The 26893-nt window shown below is 39.1% G+C and overlaps 1 protein-coding gene and 1 long non-coding RNA gene across 12 annotated transcripts in view; one reads left to right on the forward strand and one right to left on the reverse strand.

Moving 5' to 3' along the window:
- LOC105693112 (ras GTPase-activating protein raskol) overlaps window positions 1–26893 on the forward strand; it is an 86521-nt gene that overhangs the window by 21196 nt on the left and 38432 nt on the right. The window contains exons 1-5 of one of the 11 annotated variants that reach the window (XM_020854536.2): window positions 6776–7138; window positions 10670–10782; window positions 14512–14553; window positions 16197–16383; window positions 23723–23812. In XM_020854536.2, the coding sequence (XP_020710195.2) occupies window positions 6862–7138; window positions 10670–10782; window positions 14512–14553; window positions 16197–16383; window positions 23723–23812 (709 nt within the window). In that variant the 5' untranslated portion in view covers window positions 6776–6861. Of the gene's footprint in view, window positions 1–6775; window positions 7139–10669; window positions 10783–14511; window positions 14554–15934; window positions 15971–16196; window positions 16384–19889; window positions 20416–22508; window positions 22635–23722; window positions 23813–26893 lie in introns of those variants that run through there. The other 10 variants (XM_048658939.1, XM_020854593.2, XM_020854620.2 and 7 more) reach the window with 10 other exon arrangements.
- On the reverse strand, window positions 22730–24306 carry LOC125501858. The gene is made up of 3 exons (XR_007279635.1): window positions 24167–24306; window positions 23906–24068; window positions 22730–23805 (listed from the first exon to the last, which is right to left on the reverse strand). It is a non-coding gene; the product is annotated as an uncharacterized LOC125501858 (long non-coding RNA).

Below are 26893 nucleotides of genomic sequence, written 5' to 3' on the forward strand. Positions count from 1 at the left end.
TCAATCTCGTTTTTGTCGACGGCATTTTTTTTTTTTTTTTTTTTTTATTCGTCACCTCGACGAGGTACGCGTCGTTAAGCGTGACAATGAAATAAATTTATAAAAAACTTGGCGTCTTTACGTGTTGAAATTATTGTCACGATTCATAATTGCTTCGATATAAGACGCCGTTAAAAATAATCTCGGTTAGGGGTGCAATTTCACGAGAATAATTATACAATTATATGTTTTTTATTTTTTCATCTCGAAACCCAAGAAAATGATAATCCGATTGTGTGAGGGGTGGAAAAATTCAGGGTAGTAATACCTGAGTTTATCGCTTCCTTTATTTTTTATTCTCAATTTTTTTTACCTTCTTTCTAAAATTTAATCAGTCGCCCTATCGCGCCTGCAGGTAATAAGTTAGCACTCGAACGTTCGAGTACCTAATATTTCTTTCTATTATTATTATTATTATTATTAATTTTTCTCCCTTTCTATTTTCATTTTTTTTACGTCTCGACGCCAGCGCGGCAGCTATATGTATAGTGTTGCGTTTCAATAAGTTGAAATTCTTTGATATCTTATATATATCCGCGTTTATACCGCAGTATACGACCCACCTCCTTTTCTATGTCGCGGGGTGAAGATAGATTTCTTTGCGCCGGGGAAGAACGGCGAACGGGGGATTTTTAAAGGGGAAAGGTGGAGTAGGTGGGAGATGATCAAAGGAACCACTGTACACACATTATACCCGGGCGAACGTGGTACCCACTTCGTGAAATATCTTCGCATTACTTCAATATCAACCGCAAAATGATTCATCTCTTTTGCGCCTCCGTTCTCATCACTATCGACCGCAACGCCGATTCGTCGCTAAATATTCTCCAATTTAGGGAACCCGAACTCTACAATCTCCGATGCCCAACGGAAGTTGACCGTATCAATTTCACGAAATACCAAACATCGCGAGCATCCCGTTTTTTTTTTTTCGATAAAATTAACCGTTGTCGCAGATTTTTGTTTCCTATCCCGCAATTATTTTTTCGTTATACATAATTCCGTGACTCGAGTGTTCGGGGGGGAAAAAATAAAAAAAAAAAAAAGGAAAAATAGCTTTAGCGAGGGAATTTCATCACGGTTGAAAGAATGCAATTTTCATTCGTCACTACGGCTATATATGAGGTGGTTATACGAATCGCAGGTTTGTAATGTTCTCTCGTGTGTATAACGTTTTCTCGCCCACCTAGACGTCGAATCAATAACATACAACATCGCGTGTACATAGCCGGAGTACATGGAACGTTCGCGCGTACCTGTTGGTAGAAAAATTTTCACGATGAAATAATAACGCGAAAGGAATTATTTGACGCGGTTAAATTCGAGCGTCGAAACGATTTCCCCTCGAACCGTATGTACAGCTTTTGTATTTCGGCTCGGGGTAGAGGCGACGATCGAACGATGAAAAGTTTTTTTTTTTTCTTGTTTTTTCCGTAATACGCTCGGTTTCGTACACATGCGATTGACGTTTCGAGCGTCAAATTTGTTGCGTTACGGGGCAGTACAGCGGAAAGCGCGAAAACCGCGAACGCGCGCGGCTCGTAGCGTCGCCTAGCCGCGGTCGGTGAAACTTTTTAGTTGGATAGGATCGTTGCGCGCGTCAGTAAAAAAGAATTCTCCTCAGTTAACGTGGCGGGTAAGAAGTTGTTAACGTGTTCATCGTTTATCCACCGCGCAGCGAACGATTGCAATCCTTCCGGATGGAACGAAATGTCGAAAAAAAACTCCGTCGGGAATGCAGATCACTCTCTAGCGTTTTTTCTTCTTCTCTTTTCTCGATTTTGATTCGGGTATTCCTTTCAGTTTTTTACTTTTACATTTTTTTAGAACAGCCGCAATTACGTGTACATACCTGACGAGATAATGACTCGGAAATCGAATCAGTCCACGTCACGTGAAAGTTTTAATTCTTCGTTATCTGGATAATTAAAAATAGAAATACCTACGAAGGTACAAAAAATATCAATTACATACTCGATAATTCTTTAACGAGGGCAGAAAGTCACCGGTAAAAATTTCTCTCGCCTATGAATATTTTATAGAAAGTAAACAGTTATTATGTACTTCCTATAGGGTGTTTTTTGTCCAATTAATTTTTGTTCCTTCTCTTCTGGTTTTGCTCCAAGCGAAAAAAACGTCGCGTATGTACTTGCATTTTTAGAAGAGAGAAAAAGTTATCCTATTTTCATCGATCGTCTCTTCATTCATTTAGAAATAGAAATAGGAACATACGAATTTTATACAAATTAGACGCTGCATTTATTTATTTATTTTTTTTTTTCTTCAAGTTACATGACACAATGAACGATTCACGAATTCAAACAATTCAAGCTGTCATTTGTAAGAGAGTAAGAATTTTTGAAAACAACAAAAATGGAATGAAATTTTTTCCGATAAGAAAAACGAAAAGAAATCCCTGAAAAATGAAAAAACGGAATTCGCGTTACGCGCTCGACGGTGCGTGTAAATCACACGCGAGCTTAGCTAACGCGAAATCCATACGTGCATGCGTAGCCGCACCAGCGTACTCTACACCGCGTTCCGCAGTCTAATGTCGGATGTAATTTTACTTAATGTAAAAGTAACGCAGTTCACGTTACTATTTTCTCTTCTTACGCACGGTATCGCGTTTATTACATCGGTCCGGATCTCCTCATATATACATATATATATATCAATTATCTGTGTACCGTAATAATGATCCATCTATGGACGACGGTATACGGAAATAAATCGCGCGCATCGTTCAACTATATATTAGAGATTAAGGCGTATTAAGGCCCCGGTACGCACGTGTGTACAGGTAGAAGATACCTAATGTTCGCACGTGCGATAAATTCGGTCCGCGCGAATCGCGTCACTTGTTTCGTCGTTTGAAATTTTTTTCACAACCGCGCGTCGTTGTAAAATCGTGAAACGTATAATTCTCCAAACGAAAATCGAAGTCTCATTTTTTATTTTTTTTTTTTTCTCTCTCTCTCTCAATTAAATAACACGCGTGTGTGACAAAAAAAAAAAAAAAACAACATTTATTCCAGAAAACGGGTATCCGATGAATTTATACACCGTTTGTTTTATACAGATCTCGTTGATATTCATTCGGATAATTTGGGTCTTCTCCGATTCCCACCGAAGCGAATTTTTATTTGAAAATTTTCGTTCAAATATAGGTAGTAAAAATAAAAACCGGTCTCAAACAACCGACTGTATAGCGCGGCGTCGACCGCATCGAGTTGCATGTGCGCTCTTGTAATCGCCGCGCATAGCTGGACGCGATTCGATCGATCGCCTCGATGATTTTTTTTTTATTTTATTTTTTTTTTTCTTAAATTTTATTACCGAAAAAGAAGGATTGATAAAAAAATCACACGATAATTGCGATTAAAGAATTGGATCGCGAAAATGAAAGGGAAGTATCCGGCGTAGCCGCAGTCCAGCTTCCCTCGTTATTCCATATGGCAATGTTTATATCCTCGTGATTTAAAACTTGATATCGCAGGAGATGAAAAATATAGAGGGTAGGGGTATCTGAAAGATACTTTGATTCGGGTGTTTCCGTTAAAGTTCGTTTCGTACTTGGTGTGTTGTATCCGTGTACATTTTAACCATCACCATGAAGACCGACGAACGAACGAACAACATGCAGGAAATGTTATAGTCGAACCGGCTCAGCAGTTCGCGACAAACTGTACCGCGAGTAGGTACGCTACGTAGACCGATGATTATTTTTCGTATAAATTTTTTTTTTTCATCGTCGTTAAAGAAAAAACGAAAATAAAAATAATTAACAATCATGTGAATTACGGATAAAGCGATGGTAAAACGAAAATTGGAATAACGTCAAAAAAAGGTTCACAAATTATTAGAATCGTTGTCGCACGTGATTGTTACTGTAAAAATGATTTCGAATCAACGTACATTGATTCGATAATTGCAGTGAGAAATTTTTCGTTAAGATTTTTGCATTGGTTCGTCTAAATATTATCCGTACACATCGAATTGCATTTACCTACAATGAACGAAGTTCGTGATCAGCTGTTTTCAGTAATTGAAAAATCTAATCAATCAAACCGTGTGAAATCGATGGAAAATAACAGCTCTTTATTTTCTATTTTCCGTTCCTTTATTTTCAAAAAAAAAAATGAAAGATTATATTTTACGAACGTTTGATCAATTTTTAATATCGCATAAAATTTGAATCCGTCGACAAGCTCGTCGATTTTCGCAGCGTTGGAAATACGCAACATTTGCTAATGTCCTCGTAGATTGAAAAATTGTTTTTTTTTTTTTGTTATTATCAGAACATTTATAAGCCAGAAAAACTATCAGCTCCGTCCAATTCTAGAACCGTTTATTTACCGTTACGTTATATACTGGTGCGCTCTTTTAACCGATTCCATCAACAGGTCGCGTAATATATTTAAATAAAAATCTACCGAACAAGTTGTTCCTCTGGACTGGGAAATGAGTCGAAAAAAATTTAATTACGTAAACTCTTTTATCACCGTCACATTTTTGATACACGCACACCCGACTTTCGCGCGGCGACAAGTGTACGTTATATGTATAGAGATTTTTATTCCAAACCTGAAAGAGAATTATTTATTAAATTTGGTTTATTTCACGCCCGGATATTGTTTAACGGAAATTTTTAATCCTCGCCGTTCTCGTTGAGTTCGATTATTTCACGTAAGATGTTCTACCTGTGTTTGATCGTGGCTAAAACATTGAAATATGAAATAGAATAATTAAAGTCGAGATCTACGGGGCTAATACGCTTCCACTCGTTCGCTGCAGATGATGAATTCAAAGTGACCCATTATATTCCAAACGATAAAGTCGAGAGAGCTAATAAATCTTTGATTCGTTTATTTTTCTCTTCTTTTATGAAAAAAATAAAAAAAAAAAATATAGAAATAACATATAATGAAGTGTGTGTTCCATCTGTATAATAGCGATACACTTTAGAACCGACGCCACGTTATTTCATATACGCGATACATTAGATTTTCAAGATTTATATTCGACGTGTGTCGCGGCGTGCGAATTATTCTCCACTCGTATATACGTATACCTAACCTCGCCTAACCCAACCTACTTCATTTTGTTGATATTCGCATTTTTTTTCACAACGAGAAAAAGTAGAGACCCTCGGAGTCTTGAGTTATAAAACTGCAGATCTGAAATAATTCACTCTACATACCTAAGGACGCATAATCTTAACTGTACGCACCTTACTTATTTTTCTATCAAGGCTACACACCCACACGGATCGCGTTCATAAATATATTATGCGTCGCGTTGTGCCGATATTATATTATTATTATTATTATTATCGTTATTATTGAATACACGTGTACGGTAACTTTCCCCCGCGTGTCATGCTGCACTTGTAACGGGCAATTTGAATGCGCGTCGAGGAAATTTTAATCCGATGAAAAATGAGAGAAAGAGCGCAATTATTCGACCAGGTGTCGGATGAAAATGTTAGAAAATTTTTATTGACATTATTTTTATTTCATTGATTTTTTTTCTAACTCCTGTACTATTTTCGATATTGTAAAAGAGTCGTTGGAGGAGAGAGAGAGAAAAAAAAAAAAAACAACGGAGAGAATTCGAAACTGGCCCGTGTACGGAATGGACACTAAATGTATTTAATGAAAATTCGCGTTTTCGATACGTCTGACACCTATTCGATAATGGAATTAACGATAACCACCTGCAGCGGCGTTAGAGATCGTTCTCGTTTCAAGGGGGGGCGGGGGGGCTAAGGGGTGAATTTAATTAATCCCAACATTTCGCATACGTATTGCGCTACGAATTATATCGACTGCAGCCGCACATCGTCCACGTGTATATGATAATTTTTTTTTTTTCCACTAACGTATATTTTCAATTTATCCGTACGTACCTCGATTAAATTTTTTTTTATTTCTTCTATTCGTTATCGTACCGATTGGATTTCCAAAATTTCCGACACTGCGTAGCAATCGATGATAATAATTTAATAATTTGATGAACCAAATCGAAAATTTCAATCTAAAAAATCACCCATCATACGTACAGATATGCGAAAATTATAATAATTTGCGAACCTATAATGGAAATTAGTTAACAATAATTGAAAGAGATAAAAAATTCTGGACAATCGTGTGTAATCTATGTGCGAACAAAATCGTATAATGACAATATACGAATAATGATAATATTTTATGATTTATTTATACACACACGCGATATCATCCGTGTAATACGTGAATGAAAATTAATTAATAAAGCCCGAGATGAATTTTTGTTTGCTAAAAGTGGTTGCGTGATTTATTCGAATTTTATACAACTTTACTCGTTAATTAAACACGTGGAGTTAAAAATATGGACGTGTTATATTATATCAATTTACAAGTGTTACCTGCACGTGTATTATATCTACCTGTATTCTGTGGTAGGAAGTTTAATAATCAAAATTATTAATACGACGATATTAACGAGGGGCAAGGATTACGCGTTATATACCCTGACGAATAATTTTCAAGATCATTAAACGCATCATCATCATCATCATCATCATCATCATCGGCGTTATAATCTCCGCGTACCTAACCTGTGAAGCCGGAAGAAAATCAAGAATCTCGTTGGTTTTTTGGTGACGAAAGAAAAAAAAAAACCAAAAAAAAAAAACATTTATATGGATCTATCGGCAACTTTGACGATGAGAAAAAAAACGAGCCGAAGAAAATGAGAGATCGATAGAATTGACGAAAAAATATATATATATATATATTTTTTTTCAAGTTTATAAATCAATCGAACAAACAAACGAAAATGTCGTTGACCCCGAGGGATTTGGACTCGTCCGACGAAATGTTCTCGATCGATGAAGCGAATCAGTGTGGTGCGAACAAAGTAGTATCTTCGAAGACCGTTTGCAAAGCGTTATCCGCAATTAATTCCTGCGCATTCGAACAGTTTAGCGATTCCTGCGGTGAATCGGATATGGAGGGTCTCGATCTTTCGCTCTTCGAACCGCAGGGTGACGCCGCGTCTTGGTGCGACGCAAGAGTTCACGCCGGAACACTTTATCTGCTGACCAGATACTGCGGTAAGAATTCCGGACGATTATCATCCGCACTTCGATCGGGGGGTAACTACCTACCTACTCACCCCTACCCCTCCCCCTGTTTTTTCTACCTAATCACCGTTTACCGGCAGACCGAAATAAAAACGTTTACGCACAAAGTAAACAAACCGCGCGCGTCCCGAAATTCCGTGTCGGCTCAACGAAACGTCGCTCTTGTTTATCCTCGTGAATCACGTTTTCCCTTCGTGAATCAGATTTTAGCGTTAGAGCTCTCGAGATTTTTGTTTTTGTTTTTTTTTTTTTGTCACAAAATTATTTTCATTTTACACTAGCCAGCTCCGCTCGAAATTTTCTCGTATTAAAATATAGATCTTTTTATTTATTTATTTATTTTCTTTATTTCAAAAGTGCATCTTGCCGCATTACCTCGCGGTGCATCGCGGTATTTATATGCGTACATTTATATATATATGTATATATACGCATTCAACTTCCTTATATTTTACCAAGAATACGGACTCCGAGTCACCCTAACCTTACCCAACCCAACTCCACCGTCGGATATAATTATCCCTTAAGTACGTACGCGTGCTGCTGTTAACATGAGCCGCAAACTGCTGCACCGTTGCAATTGCGGCGCAGCAATGTATTATATAATATACACGTACACAAGTGTACGTGTACCTATACCTTGGGCACAACTGGAGGAAAACGGTATGATAATGACGGTTGATTGCGAGCGAGTGCGGAGCAAAAAAAAAAAGCAAAAAAAAGCAAAAAATTGTCGGGGAAAGAAAAAAACAAAAAAAACTTATTAATAAATCAAGTAAAATAAAATATGTACCTTATATATATATACACGTGAAACGCGAAATAGTTCAAGGACTGCGACGATCGACGATTTCGTTTTTTGCCAGTTCGATGAAATTTTTCCATCTCATCTCGGAGCTCAGTGCGGATTACGCGTATCGTACGCGTCGTGAATATTTATTCTCTGTATACGTATATTTATATATACATACGTATTTAGCGGGTACGCTCGTTCCGCTATCGCGTATAATACGTATGGGCCGCGCCCATTTCCGATTGATCGATCCCCCTTGATACATCGATGCAGTTCAATCGGGTGATCAATTAATCCCACGATAGGCTCTCGCCCGCATTGAACGACTATAATATAGCTGCTGGTAACAGGTGACGTTAATTCGATTCCATTTAATCCCGTGTACACGCGTCACACACACATACCTCTCCAACTATCGTTTACGCGTTTGAAAAAACGTAAGGGTTGAAAATTTTTACGGATTTTCTTATTCGATGTAATCGTTAAACTGTCGCGTGTAAAATTTGCGCCGATTATTATGGGGAATGGAAATGAGTCCTTCGGATCAGAAACGGAATTTGTTGTTTTTTTTTTGTGTTTTTTTTTTTTTTTCTATCTCCCGTTTCTTTTCGCATTTTTCCTCCTCTATAATATCGTCGTCGTCGTCGTCGCGAATATAATATCTGTTTGCATATAGATTCCGCGATAGAAGTAGCGAGTATAATCAGCTGTGTCCAATTATATTGAAAGTTGCTTTTACGTATTATACATATATACATAACCCTATGCAGCGGTATCATATACACGTATATGTGGTAACAGGTATGTATATACGATCATTTCTATGGGTATATACCGAGCTCGTTTTATACCTCGTGTATATATACTCGTATGTATATATAAAGTGTTTTGTCAGCGGTGCGTTTTGTGTGTAACTTGCATATAAAAAAAACGAAAAAAAAAACATTGAGAGAGAGACAGGAAAAAAAGGAGTGAAAAAAATCAAAAAAACTACTACATATATATACAATTACACGTGTGTGCATACGTAACGCGTGTTCGTTATACGGACAATTTTCTGTACCTACACATACACATGTATCCGTACCCACTACCTTCGTTTCTACCCACCACTGCCACTGACGCCGTTGCTGCTGCCGCTGGTGCCGCTGATGCTGCCGATGTCGATCGGTTTTATTTACCGTTATACCCAACAGATGCACGTGCTCAGAAGCATTATATGTAGGACAATGTCAGGAGACGCAGTGCGTTATCTTTTATTAACGCAACAATGCGACGTTTTTAATCGTTTGATGTTCAATTATTTTTATCGAGAGAGTGCAGAATTTTTGTCATTACAAGTAGATTTCGTTCAGGAATTTGAATTTAATTTAATCCGCACCCGCTTTACGTATGTCGTAATTTTTAGGGTAAACCTGGAACAGATTGTACCGAAGGGACGGTACACAGATTGCACATATGTATGTAATCGCGAGTATGCGTACGTTGCACGTACGTTATACATATATATGTATATAATATATATACGTAAGCATCTGGTGCGCGGGTGACGAGTGGACGCTATCGTGTATATACATATACATATATGTAATAACTAAACGCAGTTTGAAACCCGGCGCCGTCCGCCCGACTCCGGAGATTGCAGTTTAACACTAATTAAGCTGAACTTGAACACCGTCGCGTCATTTACGATATATCGTACGTACGTACGTATAGCGACCGTCCTCATCCGACGATCCCCCCCGGTATCCGCGTTCGATTCCTCGGCCGCGTATCACAGCCGCGACAGGTGCAACGCGGTCCGCGCCGCTCCGATTTCGTTCTATCCTTTTTCTAATCCTTTCCGCATTTTTTTTTTTTTCTTTTTTCTGTTTTTTCTTCTTACAAAACTCGGTTTTCGGCCAGCCGCACGGCTCAAGATCGGAATCGGACCTCCGCGTGATGGAAAAGAAAAATTCTCCCACGCCGTAATTATTTTTTCGCGGATGAACGATCGGTTCGTAACGCCGGTTATATTATAGTAGTTCCGTGTACGTACAGGTATATCGGATAAATCGAGATCGATTTTTCAGGGCATACAAAACTCGACGTTAACGCGAATGTCAAGCGTGTGCGCGGTGTACTATATATATATATATATATGTGTATATATATATATATATATATATGTATAACAGGCGAGTGGTTTGGATGTGTGTGAATCGTTTCTAAATAAATTGAATATTTAGCCGCGGGGGAAAATCTTTGTGATCTCGATCAACGCGCGACTACTACTACTACTACTACTCGTGTCCTACTTTCGGTTTAACCGTGCGGTGTAAACATTTTTACCGCGGCTAGGCCGACCGTACGGCATAAGGTAGGTCGCGTTAGGTTTTACCTGCCGACGTACTTATACCTACGCTCGGGACGACGACGACGACCTACCCGCGTGTAGAAATACACGCGAAAAGCGTCGCGTGAAGTTCGAATCTTCATTAATTAATCGTTAACGAGGAATAGAAATTTATGTACGATATACATATGTATACGTACATCCTCCCCCCCCCCCCCCCCCCCCCCCCGACATACACAATGGCGATCTATACAACGGGTTTTATGGATGGGAACTTATTATTGCGATTTTACATACGAAATCAGAGGAAAGTACGCATTGATCATATTTGTTTTTTTTTTTTTTTTTTTTTTTTTTCAACCTTATTTTCCAGAAGCCGATTGCTGCGGTTCGGAGGGTGGCGAAGAGGCATGCTGGGAACCGTGTTACTGCGTCCTACTTCAGGACGAACAGACCCTCACCGCCTACAGGAGCGAGGACATGGCGGTAAGAACGATTCTACTCAATGTTTTCACCTGCGGCGTGCAAAAAAAAAATTTTCGTCCAAATTTCGCCTAAGTTTTGCTTCTTTTTGTTTAAAAAATTAAACAATTCTCGCCGTCTAACGTCAGAGTTGCTCCGGTCATTTCGGAGACACGAACCTTCGGAGCGTCGTTGGTTCTTTGCGTTGCGGGTATTTTGTGAGCCGTAAAAAAATAGAAGGGTGGGCGGTGGTTGTAGGTACGGTGTACGAAGGTGGAAGAAGCACGTAGCCGACGCTCGCGCGTCGTCTCACAACGAACCCTACGGCTTATAGCTTTTCCATCGTCCCGCTGCTCGGTAACCCCCGTTGAGAGCTTTTTGTACGCGCGCATATATCCGCCTCGTGACTTTATTCCTCATACTTATGTACTCGCTTACCTCCTTTGTTCCTTACGGTTATATATATATATATATTTTTTCATTCCGTTCATTCATTTCGTTATTTTCTTTATCCTACAACGACACGGTCGCGGCAAAGCTTCCGCTCGTACACGCGGCGCATCGAATATACTCGACCAATGCCGGACCTCGGAGCTTTTTGTTAGTTCTTTCTTTTTAGTACTCACCTACGTAATTCGATTGAAAAGTTTACCTTCCTTTTCTGAGGCCACTCGCCCGACATCCATCCATCCATCCACCCGCTTTACAACCAGATGGTCGTCTCCGTTCAATAAAAGCTATACACTTCGTATCTATAACGTACCGGAGATACGTGATGCATTTCTATTACTCGGAACTTTAAGTACGACGTGTGTTGTTCGTCTGTAAAAAGCGACGTCGTGGTGTGGAACGGAGAGTATAGCGAATATGAAATTATTTTTTGAAATAAACGACAATTAAAATTACTTGCATTTTCTCTTCTTTTCTTCAATTTAAACGAGTTCGAGGTTTCGGATTACGACTCGAATACCAGACTCTTGAGACACGTGTATTTTTTTTTCTTTTCTTTTCTTTTTTTTTTCTGTTACTTTTTTCGGTTTCTCCTTTTTCTGCACTTTTCATTCGCGTATACGTACGTACGGTGCGGTTGAAAAGTGCACTTTAATGGCGAAGTGTACTCAGATATACATGTGGCGCAACTAACTTCGCTGCACATATTTACCTGTGTGTACATACAACACGTGAACCCACGCGAATCGGGATAAAATTTTATACAATTTACCGTGCGAAGTAGAATCCGAAACGGTTTGAGAGAAAAATTGTTCCGCCGCTACACTTCGACGATCGAATCTCGGATATACCTCAAAGTCAGAGTTTTTCTATCAGGGGGCGATTTTCTCACTCTCTTCCTACGGATCCCTAAACCCGATACCAAACCATCTCATTGAAAACGTTGTTCGATAATACCTCGGTGCAGCGCACGGCGAAGAGATAACCGACCACCCTCCATGTATACGTAGCGTCTGCTTCTTTGATCCCAAATTCTAATCTCGATCGACGCTAGCAGCGAATCCTTCAACTTGTACATAACTCACCCTATCGTCCGCCGCCCCCACCCCCCTCCCTTCCCCTTTCCTCCCATCCCTCTGCGAATGCAAAATTTGATATCTTTGTGCACCTAACCTGACCCATCTGGGAACTATTTTGGGGCGCAGATTGTATACGAAAAGGAATTTATGGAAATTGCGAGCGCGGAATAATTTGTACGCTGTTGTATTTCACGACCGCGTACAAATTGTACGTACGTCGCTCGTATTTAATGCGAAGTACACTTCCGCGCGCAACTTCCTACTCTCATTTCTTTTCTCATATACCCTTGTATTATGTTTCTTTAAAGTGGGGCGAGGTTCTCGAGTATAGAGTAGAGGGAGGAAGAAAAAGCGCGCGATAGAAATACACGAAAATGAGAAGAAATGAAGAAAAAAAAACTAAATAGATAAATAAATAAATGGGAGTGGATGAAAAAAAGATGGGGGAAAAATAGCTGCAACGTACATGTGAAATATTGCGGTTTTTTTTCTCTCGAATTTTTCAACACACCGAATTGAAGTTTGAAGACAGATATATTATATAAAGCTCCGGTGAAAAGAGTATATATGAAGCCAAAGTGCTGCCGTTATATATATATATATATATACCGTTGAAAATCTACCCTATACCGATACTCGCTGTATCCTGTTTTTTATTGTTTTTTCATTTCTAGTTTTCTACCCCCTATCCGATGCATGTACGCGTTGGCGACAAAAAAAAATATATATATAGATAAATAAATATATATATATATATATACGCGTAGGTATACTTTGCGGAGAGTTTTATGTATTTATATATACAGTTTTCCTGTACACACCTGTGCGCACATATGTATCAAAGCAGCAGACGTATGGATTCCGTCTCCGCGGATATATACTTTTTTTTTTTTGGTTTTTTTTCTCCTATTTCAGCCTTTTTAGTTTGTTTGTTTGTTTTTTTTTTTTTTTTTGTTTTATTCGTAATATTTTCACAGCAGAAAAAAATGTAGATCGATAATTTGGAAGGGTCTTCTCGGCGAGTCGACTCTCGCGACAATTTTCAGAATAGATTCCAACGTCGCTCCAACGGCGAATAAAATTAACTAAGATCCTCCGCGGTACAAATGGGTCTTATCGTTGAACGAAAGTATCTGTACAGACGTACGACATCATAGGAACTGTACAACAATAGGAGATGGCGCTGATCAATTGCCACTTGGTCCAGATCTCCGTAATTTTTGTATCCTTTACTCCGGCTCGGTGGGAAAGAAATTTTCTCGCCTACGTAACACGGAGTGACGCGATTCGTGGGGTGGAAAGCCTTAGCCGGTATGTGCCTGTTATATTCGGAGGGCGCAAAAAACTAAAAAAAACTAAAAAACGAAAAAAAAACTAAATAGAGAGTGAAAAGGAAAATAAGGAAAAAGAATCGAGCGCCGACGGAGTCACGTCTCCGAAGCGTGAAGGAGAAGCTGCTGCTCCTTCTCTCATGTTTACCTCGAAGAGTCGTGAGGGAGGTAAAATACCCCCTCGGTACGGGGGGAGTCGTCCGCTCTCCGTCGGCGTTGATTAAGCCGGTGGTGCCTACCGACGAGTACACGAGCGACAAGTAACCCCGCGAAGAGACGCGTGACTTTACCTCCGACTTGTATAATATTTTGCAATTCATTCTTCCCCCCCGTACACCCTTGGACGCTGCTGCTAGGCCGCGGTAAATTTTATAAGACAATTGATATCCCGATGTCGAAAATAGGAATTTTTAACGAACGGGAGAGGGAAAAACAGAAACGGAATTCGCCTCGCGCGATGCGTCGTTCGATTAAAATATTTATGTTCCTCGTTCGCCTGATTGTAATATATCATCGTTCGCTCCGCTCGCGGACTGCGAGATAATAAAATTAAATAATCATAATTTCGAACGTTTCGGATTCAAGTGCTGGCTCATTTTTTAGGCTGACGTGTATCGTTCCAATTTAAATACTTCGGAGAGACTCTCCGTCTCTGATTAATTCAGATCGCATCAAATATACATACATCGCTGCAATTAATCCACGGAATCAACGTACCCCGCCACTTGATCTTAATTTTCTATCTCGCGTACGGTTGCGATATGCGTACACATATAATACCGATTATTCGTCGACCTATACGTTTATTTATTTAATTTAACAAAAAAAATTTTCATCGGTTCCTCAAACAACTTTCAATACTTTTTATCTTTCACATTTTATGGACGCTGCAGTTATTCGCTGGAACAGCCTGTATGTTCAAGTCTCACCCTAAGGTTTGTGATTGATTTTGATTTTTGTTTTTCCTTCTCATTTTTCGCTTCGCTTTTCCTGTTTCCAACCCCCCCCGATTTTCGTCTACGCGGTGTAATTTTCGATCAGCTCGAACTTGTCGTTTGGAGAAGAAAGATAAAAAAAAACAGAAAATAAAAAAAAAAAAAACCCGATGAAAAAAAAACGAGTATCACATTCTTATTTCTGTCGCATTTTTTTCCGTGTATTTCTTTTATTCGTTTTTCATCTACACGACCGCACGATTTAATACATCCTATCTTTCATCTCCCTTTTGTAAAACGTGCTGGATAAGTTCCGGCTCATTTTTTATTCTCCGTATGATGCGCTGCCGCAGATATGTGTGTGCACGTTTTATAATGTTATACGTCTGCTTACGCTACGTGGCAAGTAAATTTTCTTTATTTATGTCGCGCGTATACAGATATATAAATATATATATATATCTATATATCTATATGTTTTATAATAAATATCACCTGCACTCTCACATTTCTTTCTTAACACCGTATCTCTTCCACTGCAACGTTCACTGCACTTTCTTTTTAATTAAATTCTCGCCTCTGCGTACAAACGCGCAAAAAAAAGAGAGCGAGAAAAATTCACTTTTCAGTAAGAAAAAAAGGAATTTTTTTTTCACACCGCAATTTCTTAATATTCATTCGCATTGTGCAATCGCGAAATTCGCACACGTAATTATGTTAATGGTGATAAAATTTAAAAAATAAAAATTTGACATTATTTACGCAACTAGTAGGAAATGAATTATCGCAAGCGTGTGTCACGTTGGGTACATCTCGTCATCGACGCGTCTGGTGGTCCCTGTGAGAGTCGTGAAATTTTTAAACACGTATTTTTTTTTTTTTTTTCACTTTTTGTTCCAAAGAAAAAAAAAAGGAGTCAATCAGTGGTTCAGATTTCGAGCTAATTAAGCACGCGTAGATGTACACGGGGGGGGGGGTATTGGCACGACGTTCGTGCAAGGTTCATTGTGTCGACGACTTACACCCTGTACGCCTATAAAAGAGATGAAGGAAGAATAATGACGTCATACAATGAACTTCTTAATTAGTGACGTCATCGTGTGTCGCCAGGTCAATTTATATAGGACTACATTATATATATATATATATATATATACGCACACGTTTTTACAAGAACAACTTTCAGAGACAACTCCAGTGTCTCCATAGTCTTCGGTGTCTCCGGTTTATAATCTCGTTCGAAGCCCGACGTTTATTCAAACCACACGTCACACCGACGATCGAAAACCAAACTTCTTCTTTTTTTGCAAATTGTCTCTTTTCTTTCCGCTTCTTTTGGAACATGTAAATTTTTTTTTTTTTTCCCCCCTCCGGTTCTCGATCCACCTCTTATAACATGGATGTCGTGAGGGGATACGTAAGTGCACTCGGATATAATACCGTGAATATCGCGTGTACGGTGGAAATTGATATTTGCTTTTTGGTATAAAAAATAAATAAAAAAAAAAAGAGAGAAAGAAAGAAAGAAATGAAATCAAAATCGGACCGGACATATTGAGGGTTATTTTTATGGCGCTTTGTACGCGGGGGGCGTATTACAGCTTATATTTTCGGCATGAATATACGATCGACTCGTTTTTCAGCTCGGCGACGCTATGTTCGTGGAACTTCCCAGAGTTCGTCTAGACGGTGGTGCTCGTGCTTTCCGACAACATTGGGGATACGAAACTAGGACCGCACTTCCGCCACCCCCGCTCATAGAAGAAGACGAAGCGGGCGTTGAACCGGAAACTGTCAGCCTCAGGGAGGCGAACACCGCTTCTCCGATAGGTGAGTAGAAAAATTTGATTTTCATCGATCCCTCGGAGCTACGTCGAGTATATATATATTTTTTTTTTCTTCACGCGATGTACGTGTAGTCAGGAGTTTTGGCGATTCGCGAAATTTGCGAGAATTTTCTTCCGCATTTAACGCTGAAAAGTCGACATTTTCCAACCGGAAGACTGTGTCAAGTCGGTCGTTGGATCTTGTTTTTTTTTTCTCTCCCCCGTTATGATACAACACAGTCGAGTGGTGGAGGAGTTTCTACATTACCGACTTGTTATAAACAAAGGTGTCGAAGTTGCGAATAGAATTTCGCGTTATCGACGTGTGAAAAAAAATTGCTTTTTCGTATAAATAAAATCGTAGGACGTGTTACCGACCTGTGAAAAGTATTGTTGCAAACGTGAAATGGAGATTGCGAGGAGAATTCTGCATTGCCGACTTCTGGAGCATAATTGTTATAAACAAAATGGTCCAGTTTGACGCGCTCGTCGCCAGGGAGAGTTACCTACCGTGTCTTCATAGGATAATAGCGCAAAAATATTTTCTTCTATTCTCTAGGATTGATCTATCCAATCAGCTGGCGGATCCATTATTTATTACTCAGATTCCTGGGCTCAAAATACTTGAAAATAAATTGAAAAAAAAAAAAAAAATATTGATTTTTGTCCCCAAAATCGAAAAAACTCCAAGGGGAAAAAACTCCCTTTGGATTTTTTTGTAAATTTTGGGCCAAAAATTAAGTATTTTAAAAATCGATTGCATGGGACACTTCTCCAACGTATTTTGACCTCAGGAACCTGAATCCGTCGGTCAAATTGAGCTACGAATTTTTCCCATCGAGATATCCTTGATATTTTACTTTTTTGGAGGAACAAAATGGCGATAACTCGATCCAATCTCAATCTCACAACAGTCTAAGGCATATCAGAAATACGATTTTTGTTTCCGAAGTTTTTTTTATTTCAACCGAAAACGGTTTCTGAGTAAGTGTATTTTATTTTTCACTTCCCGCCCTCTCGTACGAATGTACAAACCACGGTAACCCATTGCACTAGAGATTTACATACACTCTGTACTGTTTACACAACGAGCGCAGCATCGCACGCGGCGCTCTTCTCTCTCGGGTGAGACGGGGCAAGAAAAACAGACACACGGAGAAGACACGAAACTTTTGGATACGCCGTATGTAGGGAGTCGGTCAAAAAGCCAGGAAGTGACTGCGGTGCTTATTTAAAAGTTAATTATCTCTCGCACCTAATTAACCAAAAGGGGTTGCGCGCGGCGTGCAGTAGCTACTTACAGTAGCTCACACACTGCACTGCGCGAGAAAACGCTCTTTTCTTACCTTTTTCTCCTCATTTTATAAGTGTTTTTCTCTCACGATTTTTATTATTCTTCGCGTTCGCGTTCCCGTTCGTTACCCTTTTTTACTTCACTAACCGGGTCTTCGTCTACTTATTGCATACACTGTGACTAATAATAGTTTACACTTACCACCGCGAGCGCGTATATATATGGAAGTCGAAAAAATTGAGCGGTGCTCGTCTTAATTTTTTTATTTTATTATTTTATTTTTCATTTTTTTCCCGTCTCTCCCCGTCCACACATCCTGCGATGTATACCGTGCAGGTTCGAATGCAGCGCTCGAACGCGTTGTAAAAAATATTCTTTCCACCGTGACAACGCTCGTCATCTCTCGATTTGAATATCATTTTAACGATATCGAATTCCCTTCACGCTTCCCGGCCTCACCGTCGCGCGAGTCGGATGTGTAGAAAAATACACAAACTTTGGCTCTCTTACCGAATCGTCGGCGGTGTGCAACTTGCTGACGTTTGCACGTGTGCACGATATCAAGCCATTCGCGAAGTTGACCATACGGAGGAACGAACGGACATCACGTTCTTTCCAGGCGCTCGTACCTGTACGGTGGTGATAAATGATATAATTCAAAAAAAAATTCATGTACTTTGAAAAAAATGTTGTTAAATAATTATAATTTTTATAATTGCGGTGATAAAACTCGAAAACTTGAAATCTTGACCTATACGCGTATACACATCGCTTCATCGGGTACATAACAATTTTTCTTGGTAAATTATTATTTATTTTCTTTTTTCTTTTTTCTTTTTTTTTTCGTTCTTTTTGGTTCTGGGGTGGGAGGGGCGCGAGTCGGTGGTTGGTACAATAATTTTTATTACCGGAAGACGTCTGGATCACCGCTGCAGCGCCCATTTCTTTCGGACTCACGACCACGCTTATGTGTATATAGTATATACATATACATATACGTATAATAACACATAACGCGTACAGTACAATATGGCTACACGTATAATAACGTGATGTACAATGATACGATTCACATGGCACACAAACATGCGGAGAAATATCATAGCCATGGCAGTGTGTAACCCGCGCATCAGTTTGCGGACGACTATAGTTGTTGACAGTCGTCGCATCGAATTCGAACGCTCGCGCAGTCCGCCATTTATATACTCGTACTTACACATATGTACATGTATGTACGCTGTGTTGCACGTGTTAACGAAAAGTACAATTTTCTCGCATATATATATATATATATATATTTGTTTTTTTTTTATTTGGCGCCCGGTAATAATCGATTGATCGGCTGTCGAAAAGCGCGAATTTCGTTCGACGAAATTGTTGGAGCACCACGCGCGTTAACGGGACGTTTGGAAGAATATATATAAGGAGATCGGGAAACTGTGTCGGGAACTCGACGATCGGCAATTCGTCATAATTTATTTCGTTTCTGAGGCGGAAGTTTGTAAAAATTTATTGCACATATCGCGCGACGACGAGAAACACAACTGCACGGTTTATTGTATTATATGTACCTACGTGATTCGTAGTAGCCGCGGCGTGTGTTGTGCATACTTCACGTACGAGATAATTGTGTTCAGTTGACGTCGGAAAGAAGACTTTTATCAATATACCGCGACGACCGCAACATCCCCCTTCTATTTTCCTTCGTTACCATAAACGTCGAACGACCCCGTCGTCGTCGTCTTCGTCAACGACACGCTCCAGTCGCGATTCCAAACTATAAACGACGACCCGCAGTCTACCGAGCGAATATCGAAGAACGATTTATCGAGTACGGAGTTTCCTTTTCCTTTTTTTTTTTTTTTTTTTTTCGTTCGCAGTCTTGTGCAAATAATTTTGCCTTTCGCGTACAGCTGCTGTACGAGTCCACAGTCGTTGGACGCGACACGTGGAACACGCGCGAGTGTTGGTTAATTTATTTTCGATGTTCAAAATTGTGATATGAAAAATGTGTTGTAATTTTTTCGTTCGGTTCAAAACTAGTGCGATTATCGTGCGATCGTGATGATGAATTATTTTATTGAATTAAACCGTTCCTTGCTTTTTATGAAAAAGTCAATTTTCCAATAACGATAAAACTATGATTTAGTTAAACATATAAGTGACTGGAAAACTTGTGTTTTTTACTTCGCAATAAGAATAATTAAAAAGATAAAAATACAAAAAAAAAAAACTGTATAAAAAAATATCACACACACTCGTATAAAACTCATTCGTGTGGCGCGGGCATTAGTCATAACTACATTAATTATACGGACGGTAGGAATTTTTCTACCTACGTATACAATAAGTACGACTTTTATTAGGTTAGTTGAATGTGTGATCATTAATCCGGCGACCTTCGTTGGCGATTAGCATCGAGTTACGTATTTATTCTATCAACGTATCTTACACGGTGATCGCCCATCGCACTCGGCTGTGCGACCGACGAAAAAATCACTTTTTCCTCAATTTCTCCACCGGATCCGCGAGAAGCGATTCGAACTAAAAATTAAAAATTGAAGATTTAGAAAAAAAAAAAAACGAAACCATAAAAAGCTTCGCTCGTTTGTGCGTTTGTTTGTTATTTTTTTTTTTTGTGTGTAAAAATGAACCGAAGGAAGGTATGGAACTCGATCATGAGAAGGAAGAAGAAAAGTTCCAATATCGTCATACCGAATGGGGACGAAGTGTACGATATGCGTGAGTAGAAACACGAAGGAAAACGACAAAAAAAAAAACACGAGCCGCACGATTAAATTATTTTTTCAATTTCTTATTCGCCATCGATCTCATTTTGTACAATTTTTTTTTTTTTGTTTCTCATCTTTCGCATGTCCACGTTATAAAGAAAAAAAACAAAAATTAACACCCACACAATCGAACGAACGCACAGAATTTTCGTAGAAAATGACCAACTTATGTTACACAAAATTTTGAACGTAATACCGCAAATGTAACTCGCTGAATTCACGTGATAATTAGAGCGGTGACTAATGTATCTGAGCTCACCGCAGGACCCGACCGTGACAAATTTTATCCGGATAAATGGGAGGGTCAGAAATTTTTCTCTGTAATAAAAAAAAAAAATAGACGAGATTCATGTACACGCATGGTACGTCGAGTGTTTGAAAACAAAAAAAAAAATTCACTCCTCGATAGGGGGGGGGGGTTAATTTTCTCTGCAGTTTATCCCGTTCTTTAACCTGATTTGTTGTTTTTTTTGTTTTTTTTTCTGTCGTGCAGCTAAACAGAAAGTGCTCAACTCCCCTATATAATATAATATACAGTAGGTACTTCGTATATGTAAACGTTGATGTGTACTTGGATCATTATTTCGCGATAGTCATATGTATACGCTGCTGCACCCTCGGAGGAAAATTAATACTCTGCACATCGTGTGTATATGTATTATATATATATCTCGTAGGTATACATATCCATTTACCTACCTACTGGTTTGCGTAATTATCATTGTCCGTTCTTCTTCTTCTTCTTCTTCTTCTTCATCATCATCATCTTTATTTTATTTTATTTTTATTATTTTTTCTTTGTCTTCGGTTACAGTCGTCACACTCGTTGAGCACATGACGTAATTTTCATTGCTACGATTTATACCATAGGTTATAATTCTTTCATCGTTTTTTTTTTTTTTCCCCCATCATTCGTTTCGAGAATCGTTTGATCCGTTTGTAGTAAATTAATTAAAATCATCGAGCTTAATGGCGGCACAAATAAGATGATAAAATAATCGTTGCAGGAACGGGGTATTCGAACGTATAATAGAAAAGTAGTGCAGCTGAGTAATTAGTCAATATCAATTAATCAATTGATCGATTTATTAATTAATTAATTTTTTGTAAAAAGCTATGCGGTATATCTTTGGAATTAGGTCATATCATACCTAAAGTGAGCACGAGTAGATATAAAAATTTCTTTTCTCTTTCTTTTTTATCTATTTATTTATTTCTCTTTTTTTTTCTCCAATAATATTATAGTTGAATGCACACCAACTTACACCGAGGTTTCCGACCTTTTGCAAAAGTAATGAGACGAGAAACAGATTAGATTATTATTATTGTTGTTGTTGTTGTTATTATTATTATTGTTATGTTATATACCGCCCCCATACGTATTCTACATAGCTGATAGTCTCACGTATTTCCGTTTAAATATCACATTTTCCCGTTACTACAGACATGTGGCATAGTTTTTTTTATTTTTTTTTTTTCTATCATAATTACCATTAATTCTCCGTCATTATTCTTTTTAAATAATTCTTCAGTTTTTTAATTTTATTTATGCCTGCCATAATTAATCTTATATTTCATACTAAAAACCGCACAATTCTTCGTTGTCATCTGATTCGACTTACTGTTAGGGAAACTCCGATTAGATACATGTGTTTCTTCCTTGATTTATATTATCTCTATTTACCTACTCATATACTCACGCTCTATATATTTTATTGTTATATACTGAATTCTCTATAAAGGGGGGTGAGAATTTGAAAATTTAAAAGGAGTCATCTTTTTTTTTTTTTTTTATTAATCAATGAGAAGGACAACGGAAAATATTCGTTAAATAATAGTCGATACATCTGATACAATCCTGCACCGTTTTTTGCTCGAATAAAAATCCCTCACATTTCAATGGGCGAAAAAGAAAATGATGAAATACATTTAACGCTTGCGTAAAACATTTTTCTTTAGTTTTTTTTTTTTTCTCACATACAGTTCGAATTACACCACATTTGTTTTATATGCGTAATTTTCTTACAATTAAATCCAAATTAGCACCGTTCGCGAGCCACGCCGCTACTTTACCCAGAAGAGGATCGGGTACTTTGCAGGGACAAGATAAAGTGGACTCTAGTCTTGCGTCACTCAATGGACGAGATAGAGTTGACATTTCAGTGAAGTGTAAGTTTTTGGTATCATAAAATTTTCAAGACAAACGAAATATCTATTATAGATTTCTTCATTCAATAACACAGTTTTTTTTTTTTCTTTTGTCTTTTGTCTTTAAACTTACGACGAGCGTAGATCAGATAACGGGGATTTAGATCTCATCATCATCCAAGATAGTGAATCGATAAGGAATTGAAAACAAGGAAATCAATTGATACAGTTTTTCAGTGGATTCGCTCCATCAAGGTTGTTGTAAAATTTCATCGTACGGGTCGTTCTATAGGCAATCTTTCGCGTCAATGAAATTGAAAGATCGCAGGTGTTGAATAATTATTTTTATTTTTTTTTTTCAAATGATCATCGTCTACTGTTCACACCGCTTTTACGCACACTTGACTTTTTCATTTGATTATTTCTCACTACTACTGGTTGAAAATTTAGAGATGAAAGAGAAAAGCTAGGGCGAATGAAAGAGATGAAATTACATTTTATTCATCGATGATGCGAGGTTCAGGTATCTAATAAAAAAAAGGAAATGAAATGTAAAAAAATAAATTAGAGACCACGCTTTCATCGTGGTAGTTACGATTATTATATTTCATCGTCATCAAAGAGAGTTCTAAAATTAAAAAACGTAACACGATCTAACGAACCACCAGTGTGTTCGGAACACCTTTAATCTTTCATCCAACGTCCACTCGAAGATTAAGAGACGTGCATTTCGGAATAACTTTTTACGGAGTCGAATGTTGTCCGGATGAAAAATAAATATTATCCAACAGATCTACCCGACATGGATAGTTGCAGTTTGGCAGCATCGACCAACTCATATACATATGTATGTAATATCTAGTGTATACGTGACGTATGTACGTATCGTACGTACATTATATATGTATATACGAGTATATACGTCGCGTGAGTCGATTCGACGTGCCCGGAATCTCAATAAGATTCACGTTACATCGCATATACCTGTACACGTGTGCGAGTATACCGAGAAGAAAAAAAAAAAAACAAATTGCATAAATATTTTGCTGTGTAGATATTGGTAAAATAAAAAATTCTCATCTCTTCTTTTTTCTTTGATCGTTTTACAGGTGAGTGTAAATCAATGTCATTGCCGAGAGGTTTTAACGCGCCGAATACACGAGAATCTCAAAATCCGAATTATCTCCAGACTCTGGAAGGTAAGAATATTCCACTTCTTCTCGTTTCTATTTTTCTATTTCTTTTATTTTATTTTTTTCGTGTCGTGACGTAATTCGTTCGCCGATACGTACCTGTAAATCTACGTCCCGCGGTGCTAATGAGGGGTCACAATAATTATGCAAATATTAAAATTAGAAGGCACGTGTTGAGATGCAGCGAGCAGCTGCTGCTGCTGCTGCTGTTGCTGCCGCCCCCCCGCCGCTACAGTCGCTTTTGCCACTGCGCTGCCGTTTTCTATAACAGTATTAAAAAGCACGTGCCGTGAATAATAAACGGTACACACACGGATAATCATTTCGTATGTGCGCGCGCTCCACGGAGGTATTACCTACCTACTACCACCTATTCCCGAACAACTCGAGGCTATCTATTTTATTCATCTGTCCATACAAATCTATATCCCGCCGTCACCCACTTCCGGTCAGTTACACCGGCCAGTCGCAACCGCACTGTGCGCGGGGTGTCGATACATTTTCCCAGCGTAAAATCACCCGCCTTTGAATTATTCCAATATCGCTTTTTTATTTTTTTTTTCTCGAAAATCGGGCGTAATTTATTTATTTTTTTTTTTTCTCCAAAAACTAGTTCGTACTTCATTTTTATTTCAATTCTGGTATTCGAACTTCTCCTTCTACTCGCACCCTTGGAATTTATCCGTTCGATTACTCCGTCGATATTTCTGTAGGAAAAAAAAAAAATATCTGATCTATTTTCTCACGATAAATCTAGGCGTTGCACGGGGGGTACCCAGTCGCCCGGTATATGTATATGCAGAATAGATTCGAGCGAGGAATTGAAATTTTGGCGAGCCAGTGTTCCAGAAGTCCTTCGTTTCTGTCCGTTCGTATTTTTCGTTTCTCCTCTTTATTTTGCTTTTAGATTTGTTTTTTGTTTTTGTTTTTTTTCTTCTTCATTTTCTCCTCGTTTTCTTTCTACCGTATTTACGAACTTGACGTGGCGTCGAGCCAGCTTAATGCGACGAGGAGGAAGCGTTCACCTAGCCCCCCCCCCACCGGTAGTTTCTGGGTCGGTTTTATATCGCCGCCGCAAAACTTTGGCCGAGTCCGCGGCGACGTCTCTCTCCGTTTTCACCACTACCTACCCGCAACACCCCTCGACGCGACTTTGTTCAACGATTTTTAACAGTAGGTCAGTTCTGAAGTTCCGAATTCTCGGGATTACCCCCGCGACCTGCCCCAAATGACCGCCGAATGTTTTTTTTTTCATCTTCTCGCTTGTTTTTTTTTTCTTTTTTTTCTTTTTCCACCCACCTCAGACACCTGAACGGCTCTCGTCGCTCAGCGAAACTCGGTGCGTGGCGAGAGACGATCTTCTTTCTTTCTTCTCGTGTTTTTTTTGTTCGCGACGTTTTTTACCCGATCTTCTTTCTCTCCATTTTTATGGACATCGTTATATATCCACTTACACGTTGTAGGTGTATAATACACACGGCGTGGTTTTGTGGCGTAACTTACGTTCATCGTCGCCATCATCCTCATTGTTTTCACGTGTGCGAACGTTGGGAATTGGGACGTGTGGAAATGTAATAACGATGATGATAATTTTATTATACAGCCGAGGGTGGTGTATCGCAATAACGAACCCATCTCGCGACGACCTCACGTGTTCCGGAATAGTAGGAGAAAAAGCAAAAAAAAAAAATAAAGAAAAAATGAATTAAAAAATAACCGCGATTCAGCTATTCTGCGAAGAATTACACGTTTTAATATTATATTAGATTTTTACATAAACCGCGCGTACACGTGTGTAAAACAGACGATGCGGGTGTCGAGAGCATTGTCTACGGTAAAAATGGCGCGGATACCGGGAATATATGGAATCGGTGAAACTTTGGGAAAAATTTTTGTTCACCCTTTTTCTTTTTTTTACCCCCCTTAAGAAAATGTCGAAAAAATTGAGACCGGAGTTTTGGAATTTTCGGAGCGAAAAATTCAACGATTTTATTCGATCGGCAACGTTCGCGTACGTGAACAAACGCATAGGATCGCGTCTATAGATGCATCTAATTCTGCGCTATTAATAGAGCTAATCTCGGTGCACCGCGTACCAGAAGATTTTTTTTCTCGAACTCTTGGAGGTCGTCGGGCGAAACTTGAGATGCCTCAATATTCTGACCGTGGAATTTAAATCCTCCTCGAACGAGATTTCAAGGGAGCGACGATCGAAGAATGAAAATATTAGGAAACCGTCGACGATCAGCCGTGAAAAACTTACCGTTGATAAATTTCAAAAAATTTATGTCCGTCAGATTTTTTTTGTTTTTTTTTTTTCCATTTTATTTTCCGCGCAGAATTTTCATCTCCGATCCGTTCGTCGCGGTCCGTTTTTCCATTTTTTTCAATCAGAGTACCTCCGTCTCTCGAATAAAATGAAGAAAAAAAGCAAAAAAAGGGGAAGAGGACGCGGAATAGCAAATTAAAACTTGACATGGTTTCATGAAAAAGCGAAATTTAATGTCTCACGGTCTTCCATCTCATTTCATTCTATCGTACCGTGTGTATACGTGAGTTTCTCTCGACTTCTCGCGTGCTCGCTTCGATGTGTTCCAGTCTCACCGTCTCGTTTTCAACGTCCGCTGACTCACTCGTTTCGACACAAGATGAATTTCCATCAGTCGAAGCACCCATTTTTCTGGCGCACTTCGAACCCCCTCCCAGAAAATTTGATCCCTCGAAGACAGACGGGGGGGGGGGGGGGGGGATTTCCGTCCCCAAAATTTTGCCACTCGGTCGATCGAAATTTTCGTCCGAATTTCCGTTCGTCGGTGGTTTAAAAAAATCGGCCGATCGGTGAACGCGTTCACGTGCATCTGGAACTGCCGGGTGTACAAGTAAAACGTTCGAGTGCGCGGCTGTCGTCCAACTTTAGCCGGCAGTCTGGTTCGGTTGCTCCTACGCGAAGGAAGCTACGACGATGCCCGCGTTACGCGTTGGTCGGTACGAAAACAGAACCGATTTAGAATATCCGCGGCCGCGAAACGTTTTTACCGATAAATTGTAATCCGGATTCCGCGTCGATCGGCGCTAGTTTTCCGCACG

The sequence above is a fragment of the Athalia rosae genome, chromosome 7 (genome assembly GCF_917208135.1).
Source record: "Athalia rosae chromosome 7, iyAthRosa1.1, whole genome shotgun sequence".
NCBI classification, from domain to species: domain Eukaryota; kingdom Metazoa; phylum Arthropoda; class Insecta; order Hymenoptera; family Athaliidae; genus Athalia; species Athalia rosae.